The 14,944-nt window shown below is 42.9% G+C and overlaps 1 protein-coding gene across 1 annotated transcript; it reads right to left on the reverse strand.

Annotated features, from left to right (window-relative positions):
• Positions 1–2,099: 2,099 nt before the first annotated feature.
• On the reverse strand, positions 2,100–14,081 carry LOC133474915 (lipoxygenase homology domain-containing protein 1-like). The gene is made up of 5 exons (XM_061767083.1): positions 13,985–14,081; positions 5,849–5,914; positions 5,303–5,581; positions 4,612–4,763; positions 2,100–3,487 (listed from the first exon to the last, which is right to left on the reverse strand). Exons 1-5 carry the CDS (start codon positions 14,079–14,081, stop codon positions 3,314–3,316), a joined length of 768 nt encoding a protein of 255 aa, XP_061623067.1. The 3' UTR covers positions 2,100–3,313.
• Between the last annotated feature and the right edge of the window lie 863 nt (positions 14,082–14,944).

Consider the following 14,944-nt stretch of genomic DNA (forward strand, 5'->3'; position numbering starts at 1 on the left):
AAGCTTTAGCAATCTTGAACCATCCGCGGATTCAAACTTTAGTTGATGCTAAGTTCCAGTGCAGCTCTTCGGATACTTTCACTGACTGCGCGCACACGCCTGCTCTAGCAGTTCGGGCTCAGTGATGCTAGTTTCAGGCCTTCCATTGTGTATTTTGTCAAGAACGGATCCTGTTTTGAGAAACTTGCCATGAATCGCATAAATTGTACTATGTGTTGGAGCAGTGCAACAGCCATGAAAGTTCACAAATTGCAGATGAAATGCAGTCGGGGATGGAAAAACCTCTTGGCGGGCGGCAATTTTGCATCACTCCTCCAACGTCATTTGGCGATCTATGAATGATATGCTTACATAAACTGCAAAGCCTAAGCTGTCTAATATTAATGGCGTCAACATCGGTCAAAAAGAAACTGAAACAAAATAGAAAAAAGAAAGTGTATATTGACTTTTGGGACACCCTGTAGTTTTTGTCTCGTAACATGAAGTTCTTGTAATAATACAACTTAATTAAAAATAATAATAATTCTGGTAATATTACGCCCCCCCCCCCCCAGAATACTGACTTTCTTCTCATCAAATTTGGCATGGTCGTCGTTGTTTTTACCGTCAGCGTGGTGCTAGCTCTGCTTGGTCATTATCGGAGAATAACTTGATTGTGTTTTTCTTTTCCTCTCATGTGAGACCTCCATCCCAAAAACTAAACAAAACAAAAACTACACACACAAAAAAAGTGCTGAAATAACGGGAGGTTCTGCTAGTTCACATAGAATGCTGTGATTTAAAGATGCCTTAAGTATTTAACAATCATTATTTATTACTAACTGTAGCTAGCTAGCTATCGTGGTGGAATATTTAATGTCTCATAACTTTGCAATTTAATGGATATATTTATTTAAAATAAGACAAAAAAATATGACAAAAAAAAGAATACCTCATTATGCATTGGGTTGGTGGGGATGCTTCTGCATGCCGTCTGTGATTATGATTTTATTATTATTTCTCCCCTCCCCCCACAAAAAAAAAGGAAAGATAGTAACATGGAACACTTTTGAAGCCAGCATGGTGCTGTTGATGTAGATGAAATTCCCTTTAGCCTCCCCGCTTTTGATCGGAGACACGTTTTGTCGTAGTAATCGCTTTTTTGCGCCATACGATGCTGCTTCGTAATCAATCGTTTTTTGACTCCGCATTGCTGACATTCATATCGAGAGCCAGAGGCCACGTGTTGCCCTTTGTATTGCTGGCTGTTTTGCTTGGTGTATTTGCAGGGGGGGGTTGGGGATTGTATCTTACTTACTTAACATGCTAACTTGAGCCATTATCAACAAATATATATAAAAAAAATAAAAATGAAAAAAAATACACAAATATAAATGGAGTGTGGATATAATAAGCTAACTTTTCAGTGTGCTTTTCCTCTCAATACTTCTAATTCTTTTGGAGAATAAAAAAAAAAGGGAAAACTAAGTATTGGAATTGAATGAAGCTGGCTGGCTGGTCTTGACTATTTATTATTATTGTTGATTTCTCTTTTTTTGTTTAGCATTTTTGAACGACTAATTGTGTGCTCTCACTGGCCTTAGCCCGCGCGCCCGCCACAGTGTACCCCCCCCCCCCCCCCCGTGTGTTGCTCCCGAGCCAAGTGGAGCGTAGCCATAGTATAAAATGAAGTCCAGCCGATGAAACAGTAGAACTTTGAAAGCACAAGCTTTTTCAATGCATGTCCTTCTCAGGTTTTCCTATGTGTATGTGGGAGTAGCTCTGTTTAGATGTCTTTCATATGATGCTGTATACCTTCTTGAATATTACTTTCTTTGCTGCTGACAGTAAACAACAACGAGAAAACAACAAAAACAATGTGGATTATGATTATTATTATTATTAACCTGCCAGTGAAAAAGGGAAGTGGCCATCTTTGTACAACACACTGCTGTTTTGCTGTAACTGGGCAATGTTTTATGATCTTGAGTATTTTATAGAGAAGTAGAAATATGTATCATCAATAATATGAAAGCAATAGCTAAATCATAATGAAGAATAACATTGATCAGTGATGAATATTGTGGAGAAAAAAAAAAGAACCTTTAGATTCACTCTGGGTGGATTTTGTACTGTATTTATTACTAATGACAATGCAAAAAGTTGCATAGCTTAACCCAAACTGTTCTGTCTCTTTTTTATTTATTGTCTTGTATATGATCTTTTTCTATGTGTTTTTCAAATAAAACGCCTAAAATGCTGACAATAAATGCACCTTTTCTGACGCATTTATTCATAGTCCCTCACTGAGCAGCACAAAATGACACAACCACAATTTCTACACACATTCTCAGTCAGTACATTTATTAACAAACATTGACTTATCAAAAATGTTAAAAAATACTCAATGTACATTGGCCTAATAAAACATTACACTTGATTTCATATATTAAAATCATATTAAAATGTTTTGCGTTGGATGACAGATGGCGAACACAGCTTTACTAAGACTGGGAGGCAGCGCTGGGCGAGTTCCGCCACCATACGTGAATGGATTGTGGATGTTTGGGCTAAGGTATCTACTTTGGCTGTTGTCCGAGCTTTCGCGAAAGCCGGCATCATTGCTGAACAGCCCCCCGGCAACGAGACTGACTCTGACAATGACGAGTGGGAACCCGGCGTGTTTGTTGGAGAACTTGCCCAGCTGTTCATTTCGGATACAGAAGATGAGGACTTTGATGGGTTTGTGGATGAGGATTGATCAAAAAATAACGTGAGTACATTGTTAAATACTGGCCGTCGTCTTCATTTTTGGCCAACCAACGGTCGCAGGGGAACCTGAATGTCTGATTCATGCTCTCATCGTTGATGTCGATATAGTCTAGGTGCCAGCCCAGAGCCGTGCCTTTTTTTTTACCAAAAACATTACCACACACAAACACAAAAACAAACAATGGGCAAATATTCTGTTTTTAAAGATAAAATACTGCTCGATGTTCATTAACTCATTCACTGCCATTGACGGCTTTTGAAGTCAAATATCCATGTGAAGTGGGAGGGCTGACAGTGATTAATTTAATACCGGATGTATCGTATCTAACAGCATCAACATTATCAATAAAACAAAATGATGACATCATTACCTTTGTTATCATGCCACACTCGCGCTTTGGAGAGTTCGCCCAGACTGAGCATGTCAGGGAAGCGGAACACGTCTCTTATTTTGCGTTATTTAGCTCTCTCGCTATCTGGCCAAACTATCCACGGCCAGCTAGCGGTTACACGGGAAGTAGTACCTAAAATCCCACAAGGCAGCTCAAATTAAAAACGTAAATCACTGAAAAAAATCTAGCGTGAAGGTAAATTTCACCCACGTCGTATCATCCTTTGTGTCCACTATCTCCACACGATCCAGATACCACGATGAATACGACCGTGTGTTGTCGTGACGGATCCAAAGCTTCTTCAGAGGACCCAAATCAATAGCTGTCACGATGAATACATCCTCCTGGAACACAAAGTGATACAATTAATCTTGCTGTTACTGTCAAGACAACGGTGTTCCAATCATTTTACACTACCAAAAGCACCAAGGTTTTTTTTGTTTTTTTTGAGTCAGGAAATAAAGCATTTCACACTCACATTAGGAAGGAGTTTTTCACGTTTTGCTCAATAGGCTATGGTGTGATAGAGTGAAAGGTCACAGCAAAGCAAATGAGCTGCTGGTAAATAGAATGCCGCAACAGTGAGCTATGAATAAGACATTAGAAAAGAGCTCTTCTCTGCAGCTGACTGTAAAGCGGCTGGAATGAAAATCAGCACCTCCAAGTTTGTATTTTCTCAGCGTGCTTGAATGGGTTTACTATTGGTACTCCAGCTTCCTCCCGCATTCCAAAACAATGCATATTAGGTTCATAAAAAACTCGAAATTGTCCATCGGTGTGATTGTGAACGGTTGTTTGTCCTGCTGGCAATTAGTCCAGGTTGTACCATGCCTCTTGACCCAAAGTTAGCTGGGTTAGAGTCCAGTTTACCCGTGACTCTAAAAAAGACAAGCGGTATAGAGAATGGTTGATTTTTTTTTTGAGGCCTTTGACTTTGGAGGTTCTCCTTCATGGTAGTCTAGCGGTTAGCACATCTGCATCACAGTTCCGAGGTTGGAAGTTTGAACTTGACCAAACCTGACCCAAATGAGTACAAGCACTATAGGAAATGAGGAGATGGATGGATTGTATTTAATTGCGCAGGTGTCCCTAATATTGTGGCTGATACGTATGCTGGTATTCTGCGCTGCTTTTGCATACAAAACTTCTCAAATGGCAGTCATAAACACAGACGCCCAGTGTAAATGTGTGAGGACATGATTTATGTAGCGGCAGTGCCAGTTTTAATGCTGGGTTGAATCATTCATAAACTGGATCCAAGTAATGAGTAAAAGTAGGACAGGTTCAGTGACACAGTGGACGCCTCAGCTCCTTTCAGTCCCAGCTGGCTCGCTTGTGCTAGGAGGAGGGGGGGCTCGTAATCCTACCATCCTACCTGAGCGTTGCGATCGTGTGGAGATAAAACGCTGCTTAATTTGCAGCACCAGACAACATTGTAAAAAAGACGTCCCGATGAGAGACGTCGTACCTCGCCTCGTTCGAATTTGTTGAGGTTGTCGGAGTTCTTGAGATAGCGCTCTCCGGTGTCTCCGTTCTCGCCGTAAATATTAATGAAGACGTCGGCGTCGCTCGCGGCTCCGAGCACGTCGCCCGTGAAGACGCACACTTCGTAGGTGTTGACTGCGAGACAATAGAAGGGATGAATTACTCACCTCTCCTCAACCTTCTGTCCTAAATTGCAAGCAGAAAAAAAAGTGTCAGATCAAGCCAGGAGTACCTTCTGTACAATCACGAAGAACATCTCTGGCTAAAATGCTCAAGTAGTTTGGCTTTAAAGCTGAAATTACACCGATGAAGGTAAAAAAAATGAGTCCATTTTGAAAGGCCAAAGTTGAACGTAATCTTCTCAGTGATGCTAAGTAGTTCTAATTACAAAACGAGCAACACATTTCTAACTGTAGTTCACATGTAAAGAGAAGTAAAATAAAATAAAATAAAACTAAAATAAAGTCACTTTTCGAAGATGCCTGGTGGACATAAAGGGACGGGGGGCAGAAGCTGTTTGCAGCGTACACTGATACTTTCACAGGTTGGTTTTCTTTGTCTTTTGAGGCCTATTTTTCCAGAAAAGAATTGGTTTAACTCCAAATTTGACTTTGGTGGGTCAAATGTAATCCAAATACAGAGAAAACAATTATGTGGACAAGAGTGTGTTGGACCTTCGAGGTCTTCGAGGTCTTCTGCTTCGTCAGGCAGCAGCTCCACCTGAAGCTCGAAACGATACGTCACCACCACTTCCTGAATCTCCTCCGCACCTTCCTCCTCGTCCTTCTTCTTTTTCTTCTTCTTCTTCTTGTCTCCTTCTTCTTCTCCTTGGTCACCATAGCCATCGTGATGTGCTTGACCTCCACCGTCTCCAGGAACCAGGCGGATCCGATGCCTGAGCCGTCGTGGCCGATACGGATCTTGAACGCCTTTCCCACGTCTTTGGCCTCGATCTTGAGGACAGCAGTGATAAGAGTGGTGCTTTCTTAAATATATTTACAGTTTTACGCGGAGGTGATAAATGTACTCACTCTGTAATTGCACAGAAGCACATATATTTGTGAGGCTGGTAAAAGTTGAAGTACTGATTCAACTCTTTTATTTAGGTAAAAGTACTATAGTACTTTGAAGTAGTCAAAGTAACCATGAAAAATGCCTATTTTGACAAAAGGGTAGAAAGAACTGATGTCACCTTTTTCCCCGTACAGTTTGACATAGACCGTGGAGTACGAGCTGCCCCCGGCCGGGGATGTTGCCCGTCTTCACCGCGATGTGGTAGCAGACATCTGGAGCGCACACACAAACACACAAGTGTAAATAAGCACAGACACATGTAACGGTGCATCTAGCCATCTGCACAACATACAGTATGTATGTTGCAAAAAGGGATGAAGGATAAATCACACCATAACAAGCTTAAACATGACTCACAGAATACACACCAGTAAGAAAACACACCAGACTAGGTGAAACAAATCAGTGGCGTAACACCGCAGAACAAAAACAAGGACACACTCAACGTGTTGAAGCGATCAAATTAGCGTGTACTACTACTTTCATTATACAGGCAGGTTCCACATATTAAGATTATCTTTATTATTATCTTAATTATCCCCAGAAGGGAACTTGTTTACTACATGCAGCAAGACTCCACACTGGAATTAATCTGAGATCCTGTTGACTTTGTGGTTAATTTTCGTGCACCTGTGCTTCCGAGTCGGTGGTCTCCCGGGAGGACTCCGACTTCCGTCTGGCATGGGGTGAATGAAGATTTCGAGACACTTGGCATTTGGGCTAATTCGATTTATTGAACAGGCCTTAGTGTCATAGCAGCTGCTGCATTGTCAGAACGACGAAAAAGCCCCCGAAAACCCTGGGATCTCAGTTTATCAAGGTTCTAATTCTCTGGGCGTGGACTTCGCCCCCTCCCTCGTTGCATCCGGAAAGATGCTGCTCCTCATGACCATATTTGGAATCGTACCTGCCAGCTGGTGTCTCTTTGGGTGTGTGAAATACCACTACTCGTCTGCTGTCATCTCTCAGCCTGGTCAATCTTACCCCCGGGGGTCCTTTGTTACGATAATGCCAAACAGTCCTCTTTGAAGACCAGGACCGGTTGTAAACCCCCGACAGGTTTCTGTCAGGGGGATGCAAGACCCCCCAATCAACATATAACTGGTTAAAGGATGTTCTTTGATGTAGAAGTACAAAGAAAAGACAGTTGGTGGGAACACAGGTCTCCAAACATTTGTCCTTCCCGAAGGAACTCTGTGTTACTATGAAAATATACTACATAACCCCCCTTTAATGAGATCCCCAAACTCATTACAAACCTAGAGTTACCAAATGACACCTGGCCAGAACCAACAAACCAGCGTTAGCCCAAAAAGTTAACTAATTATCTACAATTTGAACAAATCTACTTGGTCAAGAAAATCTATCATGCTCCAAGGCATTTACTTATGGTTAACCATTTACTAGGAAAAATAATTATTCTAATAAGGCCGAATCACTCCCTGCGTCTCCTCTTCGCCCCCCGAGGTCACACGTGCGTACCAAACAGCCAAACAAACCAAATCTCCTCCCCGATATCGAAACGGAGCCAATCCCAAATTTATCAATTTGTACGCGCAGCCTCGTGGAAGCGTCAAGGTTTCGCGGCTCTCGGTCGAAAAACCTTTCTCAAAACGAGACGAGGAAAAGAGCGAGAGTCGTGTCACGTGTCCTTCAGAGCCCTGTACATCAAAACACCCAAAGGGGCCTTGACTCGGATGGCAAACCATACACAACAGAATAATACAAACATTGAAATAAATGAACAAAAAACAGCGTAAAACACAAAAAAGAACTGTGGAAGCACACATATCAAAATACACACGAAATAAAAATAAAAATCTTAAAGGTGGTCTCCCTCCATATGGTCTACAGCTCGTGTCATTGATGAAGAAACTGTAACCCCTGCAGCCCCGGGCCGCTGTCCACCATGAATTAGTCCCAGAGTTCAGGTTTATACACACGGGACCCTGAACAGCTCCAGACCACCCCTGGAAGAACAAAAACATCTGCCAGTATTTTGCAACAAAATCAAACTTAATCCAACCCATTTTCAAATGGATATCTAACAGTACAATATATGGAGGGCAGTCAGTTCTACACATCTGAGGCAGGCATGGTAGTGGCCGTTGCTTAATCCGTAAGTGATAATACCCCCCTTGCATCGCTGTATGTCTCCAAACCCCTGCGGACATGACTCCGACGCTTACCATCGCTGGATATTAATATGTTTTGTAACACCCTTGCATGAAGGAATCTGAGCCAAGAAAATGACCTAACTTCCTCCACCAAGTCCATCCATCCGTTCATCTTCTGAGTCACTTCTCCTCACGCGGGTCGCGGGCGTGCTGGAGTCTATCCCAGCTGTCATCGGGCAGGAGGCGGGGTACACCCTGAACTGGTTGCAAGCCAATCGCAGGGCACATACAAACAAACAACCAGTCGCACTCACAGTCACACCTACGGGCAATTTAGAGTCTCCAATTAATGCATGTTTTTGGGATGTGGGAAGAAACCGGAGTGCCCGGAGAAAAGCCACGGAGGCACGGGGAGAACATGCAAACTCCACACAGGCGGGGCCGGGGATTGAACCCCGGTCCTCAGAACTGTGAGGCTGACGCTCTAACCAGTCGGCCACCATGCCGCCCATTATCACATCACTCTGTCTATTTTAGTCAAAAAATAAGCTCTTGGTCTTAGTTTATCACTTCATTGTTGCGTAAGTACGGAGGTCTTGTAATAGCTTTTCCACTCCACCATTTGAATGAATGTTTTATCATACTTTGGAAGGGCCAGCACTTTCCTGGACACCAAATGTTGTTTAATGTCCCTGAAGGCCTTTTCCGTCCATTTTCTAAGTCCTTCGTTTCTTTACTTCCTTTTTCTATTTTAGACACCATGTTTAGCCAGACAACTATGTCATCATATCCCTCTTTTATCCATTTTTCTATTATTTTTATGTCGACTTTTATTTCGTCTCGACGTTGAACCAATTTTTCAAATTTAGCTGGCCCGCGACATCGTATTTGGTTATCCATGTGTTTAAATGTTTCATTTTGTAAGGGGTTTGGAGTTGAACATATTTCCAGTCTTTACACGTGAAGCGTTCTCTTGAATCCGGTTTACTGTTATTTTTCCTTATTTTGTGAATTTGGAAGTCAATTTATTTGCACCGAGAGTGACCTTAATACTGACTATTCAAAATGACAGGGTGACAATGAATGTCTGGGGCTTGGTAACCTTCAAACTTTTACCCCCACGGGACGGTGGATTCTTGCACCTGCTTCCAAACCCAGTTGTAATTTGCAATCCTGTCTTATACATTCACACTTCTACACATTCACACGATACTAATAACGTTTTTACAAACCCACGGAAACACGGAATTTAAGTACGTACAAGACTCCGTCGTCCCTTTGACTAGTATTACCCTAGGTTTATTCTTCTGCAGACTTCTTTGTTGCGCAATTCTTTCCATCAAAATTGTCCATAATATTAATGCAAGCTAAGCTAAACTATGATAATTTCTACAATTTATTTACCAGGTGCCCAAACCCCTATTCTTTCCTAATTTTCCGCTTTACACCCCCCTTGCGTCATGGGCTAGCCCATGCGCCTCCTGACTTAACTGACCCAAAAAGGGATGGGGGTGCCCTTATGAGACCCTCCTGATTCCTCCCCAATTCGGTGGATTCTTGGCACGCACCCCTAACCACCCGCAGCGGCTTGCAATATCTTACCCCTCAGTCGTCCTGTAATTTAAATTTGCGTTAATTTTCACATCACTCCCCTTTTAGTTCCGTACCTCGTAGAGACCCTAGTTCGTAACCGATTGCGTCATCAAGTCCATATTAGCCCCCAGACTCTAATATCTCATTATACCATAGTTACTCTATATTTATTGTTCATGCCAAAACCCATATATCTGCCACTTGACGAATCATAACCTCTGGAGGGGTGTCAATAGATGTTTCGTATTACTCATTACCCCTCAATCATATCATACTCACCGTCAGTGTCACGCTAAGGTACTTACTACCATATCATGTGAACTCCCTCGACAGTATTGCATTAGACATTCCGATATTGGTCATACTCTGTATCCCACCAGTCATGCATGCACCATATCTTCCTAAGCTCTCCTCCATCCAACTTCCTGTGATGAACCTGCATAAACTAGCAACCTCCAATAACAGTACAGTGTTGAATCAAAGTTCAGAATTGGAATACTAACCTCCCGTTCGGATACATTACGAATCAATGTGTCCACTTTACCCGGGCACCCTTCTTCGACAGCTGTCTCAGGTCCGCCGGCAGTAGATGTTACTGGTGGGAGTCAGCACAGCAAAGTTCCTAGAGGCTACTCTCCCAGCAAATACACAACAACAGGAATACACTCCACCATCCATTTTTAAACAGGTCATCTTCCCCGTTGCAGAGGCCCAGCTGACAAGTCCTGCAAACAAGTCCTTTAATAAATTAATCACACCTCTGCAAAAGATGCTCCTGCCAAGGGGGTGGACTCCATAATTCCTGCATTCATACCCCAGAGAAGGGACAAGTCGGCAATGGTCACCAAACATTGATATAATTTCCATAAATAACAAATCATATGTTAACACTGATAATTCATTGTTAACACGTTTCCCAACAGTGGCAATGTCAATAGACCAAGAATCACATAAGAATCGGCATTAAGTCAGCACTCCCATAACCTGCAATAACTCAACATTGTCACACTGCATCCTCCTGGGCGTCCTGAAAAATAAAGTTATGTCCACAAATCAGACTCTTCCCCGTGTCCTTATGTACACCGTCACAAAGGTCAGTTAGTCAACAGTCTGTGTAGACCGTACCCACTTGTCAGTCACAAAGTCCTCAGTCGTCATAAACATGTTAGTCTCAGATGACCCCACAAATTGCATAGAAGCCTTCTCCACATGAGTGAATTTGACCCAGTGGTGCTTCAATCATGCCAGAACTAAAAGTTCGAATTCCTAAAATAGGGTCGTGGCCCAAGAGTACTTAATTTGACCTCCGGCTCCCAACATCTTGGGATGCTATGTTTGATATGGGTGAGACTGGCTCTTGTATGTGATCACATTCCCACAATCACTCCATTGGTGCTCCATTTCTGCTTTTAATTAACACAACACAAACATTTAACACAAACCGTAAACATTTAACACAAACCATAAACATTTAATACGACATGACAAGCGAGACTTCTCAGACAATAACATTGACCTGACCGTCCATTTCCACTTACACACCCCACAGACAAAACTGAACACAGAATATATATTGGTTGACGCGTAATTCCCAACCAACCCATTTGGAAGCATTTGCGTGCTTACCCAAGTCGCGGATCAAAATTTGTAATTTGCAAGCTATGAAACTTGTGCAGCCTCCTGAGGCTTTTTTTTTTTATTTTTTTTTTTTATTTTTTTTTTTTTTAACGCAATTAATATCCACCTTCCCTCGTTCCTGTTTGGGCAAAAACCGCCTCCTCCCCTACCATCACGTAACTAGTATTTGAAAGTTGATCGGTTTGAACTAACTAGTACAATCACTACACGTGGTCTTCCTCCTCAGTACCGCGATATTCCTGCTAGATTGACGATTTAAAAATAGCTCTGTTACCAACTGATTTCTAATTATTACTCCCCAAATGTACCAGAAACGGCTTGCTCGTATTTCGGTCTTTACACCCCCGTCACTGCGCATAATTTTCCCAAGATTCCTCTACCAGTCTACAGGTATCCTTCATTGCTTTTTCCTAATTTCCAATATTACATCTGACAGATCCGCAAATCAAGTCCCCCTCTTCCACGTCAGACCAGATTAATTCATCGATCAATGCCCCCCTTTGTATATTACCCCCTAGTGCCCAAATACAGTAGATGGTCTTGGTCCATCGATATTTACATGTGCAGCGTAGGAGGCTTAGTGAGGCATTTGCTAACAAACTACTAACAGACTCATTAACCAATGGTAGGTGAAATCAAGTAGGAGGTCTGCTCCTTTCTGACCTCTCTCTTTCAACCCCTACCGACGTTTAATATAAATTTTGAAGTAGAATTCTATCTGAGGACTGCATGACCTCATACTCCCATAATGGCAAAAATATTTCTAATTTCTCCCACAATCCTATCTAGTGCCTCTGCCCACCTCACTGACTAGGGAGATTTCTGACTAAGTAAAATTTACCCTTCTTATACTGAAAACTCCTAAATATATGCCCTGCCTAGCCTTTACCATTTATTGCTGTTCAAGGGCAGGTGACCTGCTTAATACCGATGACCAAATTACCTCAAGTGTGTCCCCACCATCTTCCGACAAGCCACTGATCACCGACCGACTCCGACCTTCGTCCCTCAGCATCATTGATGGCTTTGAAATGTGTCCACTTTGTCCCCCACTGAAACAGACTTTTCATCATATTGTTCCAATTCGCTTGGTAAACGTGGAGACACAGGACCATTCAGCTGCTCTTTGTCTTTCCAGCTTTTTGCCGTCTCCACCACAAAGTCCTTTCCTTGGCTCTCTTTCTGTCATGAGAAACATCCTTCATATAGATGCAATCGTCAGGTTGAAGAGTCTTTCTCAGTCTCTCGTGACAAATAATAACAGTGGCGCCCCCCTTGCTTGCTTCACGGCATTGCTTATGTCTTTGTTATTGTGGATAAACTGAACAGCCGAAACCGGCGACCGACCCGCGGCTCTAACAGCATATGAGAGGGGACACACTGGGTTCTCACTTGTCAATAAGGTCACGCTAGCACAACCGAGCCTCCCATAGTCACCTGTTCAGTAAACGGCGTTTTCTGTCATAGCTTCTAAATTTGGTTTATATCCGCTTACTTTCTAGCTTGTTCAATTAAGTCAGTGGAAGATTTTTAAGTCTAACTACCCTTTGTTCTTTTCTTCCTATTTACAGTTGTCTCTGAGTTGCAACCCTCCTGACCTCTGTCTCTTATCCTCAGACGTAAGCCCTGCCTATCGTAAACTTCGCCCACGCACCAGTTGTAAAACGGGCCCCCTAGCTGGGATGCCGATGTCCGGTCATTTAACATTTTAGTGCAAGTTCCCGGCTATTTTAGGGTGCAGGGCCTCGCAGAACTTCCCAGCAATCAACCTTAACTTGTATTTATTAATCTATATATGGTGCTTCCCGATTACCCCTTTTGTGTATTATTACTTTATGTCTCACATGATCAATGCCTTGACCAAGCCTCCCCAACCGCTGTAAGGAACCAGTCACCAATAACTGAGGCAACAATGTTATCTTATTTTTAGCAATCTAAGAATACTATCCCTGATAAATTTGTCCCTTTAGCTCAAAAAGCAGCTCTCCGCTTGTCCACAAAGTGTTGTAATCGACCTGATTTAGAAGACAGAATGCAACTACATAACCCTCCTCAAAATTGGCTTGCCAGAAAGATGGAAAAATCCTCTTTGTCTTCCCTGCTCTAGTGCTGAATCTGGGGAGACAATCAAACAGATTAATCTTCATACCTAATAACATAGTCATTCTCAAAGAAATGTACTCCTCATAATTTCCCTGGCACACAATGCAAATGAGGCACAGTCTCATATCGTATGTACCATAAGTAGCAACACAACCTTATACCTCTGGCCCATCCTTCACTTCTGTGAATGAAAAGAGTTGCATTCGCTATGCTGTATTAATAGTTACTATACTGTATCAACTAAATATTGTACGGATGTCTTTAGTAGACTGGTGTACCTCGCATAATTTTCTTAATTTGGTTTGCCCAAACAGGAACTTCTATGTATATCCACTTACAAAAATCACAGCCTCCCGGTATATTCACAATTACAACCATCCTACCACTTCCTTGTGTGCCATTCCGTAAATAAGCCAAAATAATTCCCTCTGACACACAAGTTAACACATTTTTCATTACTCCTCTTCTAGGCATAAACAAGTTTAAAGCCATCGTATGCGTTAATGTGCTTCTCACAATCATCTCTCACCTCAAGTGCTCTCTAAGCATCTATCCATTTATTAGCCTGCTACTTTTTTCTGCTGCAGCATCAGCACCATTAATAAGGAGTAACACTCTTGACTTTCAGATATCTCCAGTGCCCTGCAAATGGCCAGCGGTTCTGCAGCTTGAGCGGAGGGTTTCATAACATCATTTATGGACCAAAGCATTGGGATTTCAGAATTTGGGTTTCCGCGATATCTTCTATGGCCTCTTGTTTACAAGGATACTACGGCACGTTAACAAAAGCAGTCGGGTTTACCTCGAATGTTACCGGAGTCACGGATGTACATAGACCCCCGTCTGCAGGACCCTCGGACCACAATGAGTCCGGCAGCGAGCTCAACAGCTGTGCGGCGTACCTCATGGTCCGAGAGTTCTCCGCCATGGAATCGCGCTAAAGTCACATGCTCCAACACCCCTCCGTCCACCATGGTACCTTGAATACAAAAACATTCAGTACTGGAAGAGTACAACACATTGGGTATTTGATCTTGTTGCCAATCATTTGCCAATTGGCATTTTCTCACCATGGGTCCCAGTTCTCAAGCTTTATGACCTAGTGCAAGTGAAAAAGTGTGGAAAAGATGTCAAACTCATCATAAACCACTCACTCTGCTCTGGCGTCAAGGTGGCGGCCGCTGCCACACCTTGCTTCCCTATGTAAATACTTTTACTTATTGAGCATCCCATTTTCCCCCTGTATTGGCTCAAAAGCTTCTCTGTAAACCAAATCGTCATTTTTATCATAAAACAGTGTGAGATGGAGAGGATCAATTGGAGGACGATAGGGGGCAAGAGAGTCGATCCAGGCCTTCCACCGCAGGAAGGCCGAGTAAACTCCGCCTCCCTCCTTTGTTTCAGGTTTTAGTCGGGCCCAATATATGTCAGCAGTTGCTTCCGGAAGTTCATGTTGTATCATGTTCCATCTGGAGGATAACTTCTTCCACAGTTCATCATGGTCCCATCGGGGACCCGTATCGTCAGTCCATCTGGGCTACAAAGGATGGTAGCCCTGGTCTTGATAAGCAGATCTCTGCCCATCAGGTTCACTGGAGCCCCTCTTTTCATGAGGACAAACTGATGTTCATGGGTCTGTCCAGCAATTTCAGTCTTTAATGGTATCGTAATCGGCACACTCATGGGCACCCCTGCACAGCTCATTCAGGTGGTTGTCTTCCCTTAGTGGGGTTCAGAGTCTCTGTCTTTCCTCCGTCCCCTGGCTCCGGGCTCATTGGGCATTCGGACCAG

Source organism: Phyllopteryx taeniolatus, chromosome 3 (genome assembly GCF_024500385.1).
Source record: "Phyllopteryx taeniolatus isolate TA_2022b chromosome 3, UOR_Ptae_1.2, whole genome shotgun sequence".
Lineage (NCBI taxonomy): Eukaryota > Metazoa > Chordata > Actinopteri > Syngnathiformes > Syngnathidae > Phyllopteryx > Phyllopteryx taeniolatus.